Here is a 7,659-nt window from a genome sequence, read left to right on the forward strand (position 1 = left end):
TATATATCAAGAGTACATAATAGAGATATACATAATACTGTATTATGTACTCTTGATATATATAGCTATCTATACATATTTATTCGTAAATTTCCTTTGAGGAACACGTAGAATGAGATCCCGTACGTGCTCATCGCTCTTTGGGGCACTATAGCTAGGCCTGCATACTGCATGCGTGCTACTGTACTGCCGCAATCTACCGCGAGAGCTGGTAAATATTTTTAAGAGAGTAAGAGGAATATAAATATAAATATCCGACCAGGAATCGATTGTTAGCCGATTGCGATCACACGCCTATACAAACCGACACATATAAGGTTAGGGTTCTTATATGTTATGTATATAGGTACTTGAAGTTAGACACTAGTTTATGGTTCGCCGTCAGTTACTCTATCGTGCTGGCTGTTCGATCACCATCTCAATATTATTCGAACTGCGACATCCGGGTATAGGCAGAAAACTCAACAGACGTAAGATAACACAGGTTACATCTTACTTACTCCTGCCTATATCCCTATATCTCAATTAACACACACAGCCGCCACCGACATGCAATTACATCCACTAATGAGTCTATGCTAGCTATCCCAAGATAACTATCCAGGCATGAAAAAAAATATAGCTGCAAGGTAAACTACAGCGCGCCCAGGGGGCGTGGGGATTTTAGTAGAGCGGCCACAAATTCGGGAATTCGACATAAAAATAATACACGCCACATTAACTGTGTCCACAGCGAACGTTTGCTTGCCTGAACTAATCACGAGCGTGGCGCTCAACCGCAAAATACGGGCGAAAAATACGTCCAACTTCCTGTATAGTTCGGCCACGCACAGACGCCGCGGCGCGCTACAGGTGGTTACGCCTCGTGAGGATCAACGATGACACACTCATACGCGCACCCACGCACGCAACTCACGCACACACGCGTACGCACGGACGCCCACACCCTTGCATCACGAAAGATGCTCTTCTGGGTCATGTTCGATATCTTTCAGTAGAAACAATGCGCGCAGAGACAGCGACAAATGTGACACGTTCTTTATAATAGGTTTTCGAGTGAATACAGGCATCGCACAGACAATAATATGAAGATCAACAATTCAGCTCGCATCTCACTAACGTCCGTATAAGAGAAGTAGACGTTATCCGAAATAATGTCGCACTGTTGTTATGCTTAGAAATGGGATTTTATATTCAACCACGTACTTCGCATTCTCTCTGGTACACCGGAACCTTATATTTACGCGTAAGATCATAGTACTTCGCTCGCCCGTACGTCCTTAACGTACGTCCCGTCCCGTACGTCCTCAACCTACGTAAGAAGCGCCACGCACCCATAACATAACTGCTACCGTGAACATATCTATTGGAAACTGAATACGCGTGTATATAGTCATGTTCATGCTGCTACTGTATGTACGGTGTGTACGCAGCCACCTTCACCACCAGTGTGGCAGATCAGCATCAAATCTGGATCAGCATCAGCATCAGCATCTGGTTAGATTACGTATATAGCCCCCCCCCACAAAAAAAAGATAAAGACCATGGGCCCGTTGTCTTAACATTAACTTTTTCTCTTAGACCGTCGTCAGAAACGCTGCGAAGTTACCTGAATGAAAAATCGTAGCAGATTTCCTCGTAACAGTACGAAACAAAGTGCTGTCGACGGTCTAAGAGGAAATGTTAGCGTTCAGACTAATGTTAAGACTAATTTTGTTTCTGACAACGGGCCCCATGTTTCCCCTTTCCCTAGGAGAGAATTGCACGCATCCATCACGTAATCAACGTGTTCGTGGTCGTGTTCTATGACTGGTTCCTACATACAGACAACAAGCGTGAGAGAGGGCGTGTGCACATGACTGTAGATAAAACCCGTTAGAAAGTATGGGCTGGAGTTTCGTGTATGGATGTTAGATCTGTAGAAGCGTATCAGACGTATAAGAGAGAAGTTCAGAGATGATACTAGCAGGCAGGTATTTGATATAGACAGAATTGAAATTGGTCGCAACCAGTGGATCATGGTGATTCACGTATAGGCACACGACAATTAGGTAAGATAACGGGCATGAGTGATATCGGGAGTGAGGAACAGTAATTGCGTTTTCCGTCACTTCTGGTGACATAACATAGCACGTACGTACCTGTTGCTGCGGGACTGAGCGATGGATACCGCACAGTAAGAGAAATGCGACGGCTACCAGTGTCCCCATCATGCTCATCATCTCTCTCTCTCTCTCTCTATCACCCTCTTCCGAACGGAGTTATCAAATCGATCTATCCGGATCTATCGACTAATCGATCGGAGGTATCAATCGGCGGACGCTCTCGGTCTGTAGCCGCACAACTTGACAGGTGCACCAGCACGCCACCACTCGCTCGCTCGCTACACGTGCAGTCTAGCGCCGCTATACCGCGTGCTATCGTCGTCTGCCGTCACCGCCCGACACTGCTACCGCCCGACACTGCTACCGCTACCGTCTGCTGCGTGTCGGCAGTAGCGAGCGTGTCATTCACCTTCACCCATCGGCGCGCAACCGGTTTTACCGGTAGCCATGCATCCATACCCAGAAACTCTCGCTCACTTTCTCTCGGCCGCCTGCCTGCCCCGCGGGGGCGCGGATCTCACGGGAATGCGCGGAGAGGATGAGCAGAAGGCGAGAGATAGAGGAATGGGAGGGGGGTGCAGAGAGAGAGACGAGAGAGAGAGGGGGATTGAGCGCGGAAGAGCGCTAACGCTCCATTAGGAGTGTTCCCAACTTTGATATAATTAATGATTAATGATTAATGATTAATGATTGATAATCCTAATCCTAACCCTAACCCTAACAGGCTATAACCTATAACATAACCCTAACCATTAATGACATTACAGTTGGGAACACTCCTAATGGAGTATCACCCCGGAAGAAAGCGAGAGGAACAGAGAGAATTTTAAAGGAAGGCGAGAGAGAGGGGAGAGAGAGAGCGCGCGCGCGAGAGAAAGAGAGAGCGAAGGAGAGGGAGAAATAACGAGGGAGCGAGAGAGAGAGAGGGAGAGGGAGAGAGAGAGAGAGAGAGAGAGAGAGAGAGAGAGAGGGGTAGAGAGGGGGGGAGCGGTAGAGAACGGGTTGAAAGACGAGATGCGCGCAGGTAGTCATCATATATACGGCAGCGGTCAACCGTGATGTATGGTGACGGCCCACGCCACGCCTACGCGTACAGTGGTCATCGGTTACAAACCCAGCGTCGCTCACCGACCCTCCTGCATGGCTCATGCCGGGCCGGTATCCCAACAACTTAGTTGGTTATCGAAAAAGTTTGTGGATGTTTGAGTGCCCAACATAGCTGCGTAGATCTTGTATTTGCCCATAGAATTAGATAGTAACCCTATATCTATATCAAAGTGTTTGCCACCGGAAAACGGCACGCTGGTCACTCTAAACGTCATAACTGACGTCACATGACAACAAATCATATGTAACCGTAGCTCTACCGGTGTAGCCATAGAAATAATATAGGTAGACTAGGTAGAATAGGTGTCTCTATATATTTCTATGGGTGTAGCTCCTTCGCTTCCGCTACCGAGGCTACACCGTAGCGCACTACACGCCCTGTAGCAGGAGTAGGGGGCTACGCCGATAGAGCTAATGTAAACGCATTTCACCACAGGTGGCAGTGATCCCACGAACGAATGTCTGAGGTAGAAATAATTCGGACCTGTTTCCAAGTTACGCACTCGATCAATCGACGAAAAGATTGATGTTTGCGTTGTTGGTGAAGCCAAAACTACAGATGCCGACGACCACGATCGAAGCATCAATGTACGCAAAAGAATCACATTATGTTCATTGTCATAAAAAGGCCATGATGCGGTATAGTGTGAGGCGTGAAACGGCCGTATATTTTAAAGTTATTGCGAAAAATTAATATTTTTATCGTCAGACGTGATTTCTCTATGAGTGATGCGTGCGTGGTTCCCTTCTAGAATTTAATGTTAGCCAGAAAATGACAAAATATTTAGCGTAAATTTTATTTTTTCATAATTTTTTTTTTATGGATTATAAAGCCTTTTGGTTTTCGGCTTGCTTAGTAGTTTAATCAAAGGATTCTAGTGCAAAATTAAAATATTTACGTTCTATCTATGTCTGTCTATCTATCTTTCTATCTGCCTATCTATCTATCCATCCATCTATCTCTCTATCTATATGTCTGTCTGTCTATCTATGCATCTATCTATCAATCTACGTATTTTTCTATCTACCTATATGCCTACCCACTACTACTTCTTTCTCTATACAACAATCCCTCAAATATCAATGACTGCATGAATTTTATAAAGTCATACTAAAATCCGGAGTACGTACCTATCTATATCTATCTATCTATCTATCTATCCACACATCCATCTATCCGTCCATCATATGTTGATGAAGGGTACTGGGAGGAAGGAATGTAAGGAAAGCAGGAAGAGAATAAACGTGGCCGAGAACAATGAGAGAAGGAAGGGAGTAAGGAAGTAGGAAAAGTATGATTGATAACGGTTAAGTACTAGGGCAAGAAAGAGGAGTAATGTGAAGTGGGAAGGGAGGGTGGAGAATCGTTACAGGTTGTGGAACATAAAGCAGGAGGAGAATATTGGAACTGGTGAGAGATAAAATGGTGAAGAATAAGGAAGGCAAAAGTGGAGAAAGCTGTAGTAGTCTATTACTTGAACAGCATCATTACATCACTATGACATGATCACCATGTCTATGTTCATCAGTATTCGACCTGCACCCTTATCGTGGTCACATCACTATTAGTTGAGCTTCATGTACATGTTGTATTATTCTATGCAATTATGCATAACCTTTATTATGATATCATTAAACGCATATACAGGTTCCAGTTATTCGTATCAATTATGCATGTATCTCTGATTGTCACAGAAACAAAGTACACATTCTTACCCGTTCTAAGCAACATTGTGATATTGCCAAGGTAATTGCCTTATAGCAATTATAATGATATAAACAGGAGTAAGCTAATGAATAACGAATAATAAGTAATTACAATTATTATAATATATTATAATATTATTATGATATATTATAATATTATCTTACTTTTGGTAGTAATCATAATTAAAGACATAACTGCCACAGGTTAACACAGAGCACATGCCCACAGAAAGAGCAGGGAGTAATACCCTGCTGCCACCTTGTGTGGATAAATGTTGAATTCTCATGCAGATGCAAAACAGACCGAGCATTCTAGACTGTAAACATGCTAGACTGGTCCCGTGATCTCCTAAAGCCGCTTAATACTACTTAACGATAAAAACGGTACAATCTCACAAATCATCGAGGGCGATAATACTGATCGAGCGGCATCCGCTCAACACAAGCACTGCTAAAAAGATGACAAGACACATCTCCACCCGAGTTTCTCAGCTATTGCCACGATGGCGCCATCTATACGAGAAACGTGGCTCTCCATCTCGACTAAAGTTTGAGTAAGCCGCGCGCCCGGGAACGAGCGAAGAAAACAAACGCTCCGCCACGACACACAGATGCGCGGCGCCGAATGTGTGACATCGCCCCGGCAACCAACGGAATCTCTACTAGCAACCGCGGCGTGACCGTGTCAGCTTCGTCAGTCAGCATAGCTGTTCCCCGTAATCTCCATCTATCGATTCAGCAATGACATCAAGGGTCTGATAGATCCTCTAGCCGACTGACAATTCTGAAATAATTATCTGGCTATCACCCTAGCTATTTGGCAATGATTCTAGCTATCTGGCAATAATTCTAGCTATCTGGCAACTCCTCTATCTGCCTGGCAATGGTGCTACTGCTATCTGGCAATTCTAATATGTGTCTGGCAAACTATTTTCTGACTCTATTGTTAGTGGCAAAATAAAAATATAACCGTATCTGACACTAATGAAAGTTATACCTGATATTCGACTAGCAATCAGTCATTCATACTACCTGGCAATGTTACTAGCTTTCTGGCGGTTCTACTAACTATTTAGAACCTCTACTAATTAACTGGAAATTTTACTACCATCATGAAAATGCCTGAACGATTTTACTAGCTACCAAATATGGCATAAACCTGCTATATCCACGAGTTATCTTCGTTATATTGCACAGATTAATTTGTGTATGTACTGGCATAGACATCTGGTAAACGTTTTGCTACGGCTTTGCTACAATGATGTTCTGGTTATAGGTAGTACAGATTGGACATTGTGACATTGTAACTGCGGACTACAACCTAACCCTAACCCTGTATTAGTATACCCTTTAATTGTGCTGCCACTTGGCATCCCTCAGTTGATTCCATACCTACAGCTTACCTTAACAACCCTAACATCTAACTCTTACACTGTCACAAGGACACAATAACGAAAGAAATTGGTTTCCTTAGGAGCCATAGTTTTTTGTTAGTGAAGCCGACCAAACTGTGGGGGTAACTGTGGATGCTGCTGATACGGTCCCTTGCCTTCTAGACTACATTAGATGTCACGGATGATGTCATCTTGTAGGCCGCATGCAGAAATCACAGATGTCATCATGACGCGAGAAGACGAATCATGGATGATGTAACTCATAGTAAAACAAATCAAGAATGACGTCATCGCAAGGAGCATGAATCACGTCACCAATGCGTCATCACTGCGAGCAAAAATTACAGACGAAGACGTTGTTATCACAGAAGACCCTGCATCACAAATGCTGTATGCGCCTCATCACTGCTTCACAGACGTGCCGCTGCCAAGGATGTTTCTCTGACAGATGCTGCGCACTCCTCATCCGCATCACCTGCTTGGCTTCACGCTGATGACGCGATGCAGCATATCAAAGCTGTTGCCGTCTGGTTGCACGCTGATTGTGTCGCCGAGGCGCGTGCGCACGACGAGGTAGCCGTATTCGTCTAGTCCTTCTACCGTCACCTGCTGTAAACCGTGGTCAGCTAACGTCACGGTGACACCACTGTAATGATGTGACAAGAGAGAGAAAGTGTGTGTGAGATGGTTTATAAACACAGAGAGAGAGAGAGAGCGGAGAAAAGACAGAGAGAGAGGAGAGAGAGAGAGAGAGAGAGAGAGAGAGAGAGAGAGAGAGAGAGAGCGAGAGAGAGAGAGAGAGACGTGAGAGGAGAGAGAGAGAGAGAGAAGAGGAGAGAGAGAGAGAGAGAGAGAGGAGAGAGGACGAAGAGAGAGAGGAGATGAGAGAAAGAGAGAGAGAGAGAGAGAGAGAGAGAGAGAGAGAGAGAGAGAGAGAGAAGAGAGATGAGTAGAGAGGAGCAGAGACGGGAGAGGAGAGAGAGGAGAGAGAGAGAGAGGAGAGAGAGAGAGAGAGAGGAAGAAGAGAGAGATGGGAGAGAGAAGGAGCGAGGAGAGAGAGAGAGAAGAGAGAGGATGAGAGAGAGAGAGAGAGAGAGAGAGAGAGAGAGAGAGAGAGAGGTAGATGAGAAGAGAGAGAGAGAGAGACGATGAGAGAGAGATCAGAGAGAGAGAGAGAGAGAGTAGAGAGAGAAGAGAGAGGAGAGAGAGAGAGAGAGAGAGAGAGAGAGAGAGGAGAGAGAGAGAGAGAGAGAGAGGAGAGAGAGAAGAGAGAGAGAGAGAGAGAGAGAGGAGGAGAGAAGAAGAGGAGAAAAGAAGAGAAGAGAGAGAGAGAGAGGAAGAGAGAA

The 7,659-nt window shown here is 44.9% G+C and overlaps 2 protein-coding genes across 2 annotated transcripts in view; both read right to left on the reverse strand.

Moving 5' to 3' along the window:
• LOC106808980 overlaps window positions 1–2,471 on the reverse strand; it is a 68,384-nt gene extending 65,913 nt beyond the window's left edge. The window contains exon 1 of the mRNA XM_014811920.1: window positions 2,142–2,471. Coding sequence (XP_014667406.1) covers window positions 2,142–2,222 — 81 coding nt within the window. The 5' untranslated portion in view covers window positions 2,223–2,471. The remainder of the gene's footprint in view (window positions 1–2,141) is intronic.
• Window positions 2,472–4,797: 2,326 nt separating this feature from the next.
• Window positions 4,798–7,659, reverse strand: part of LOC106808991 (biotin--protein ligase-like) — an 11,759-nt gene continuing 8,897 nt past the window's right edge. The window contains exon 8 of the mRNA XM_014811929.1: window positions 4,798–6,959. Coding sequence (XP_014667415.1) covers window positions 6,785–6,959 — 175 coding nt within the window. The 3' untranslated portion in view covers window positions 4,798–6,784. The remainder of the gene's footprint in view (window positions 6,960–7,659) is intronic.

Source organism: Priapulus caudatus, unplaced genomic scaffold, assembly GCF_000485595.1.
Source record: "Priapulus caudatus unplaced genomic scaffold, Priapulus_caudatus-5.0.1 Scaffold14, whole genome shotgun sequence".
NCBI classification, from domain to species: Eukaryota; Metazoa; Priapulida; class Priapulimorpha; order Priapulimorphida; family Priapulidae; genus Priapulus; species Priapulus caudatus.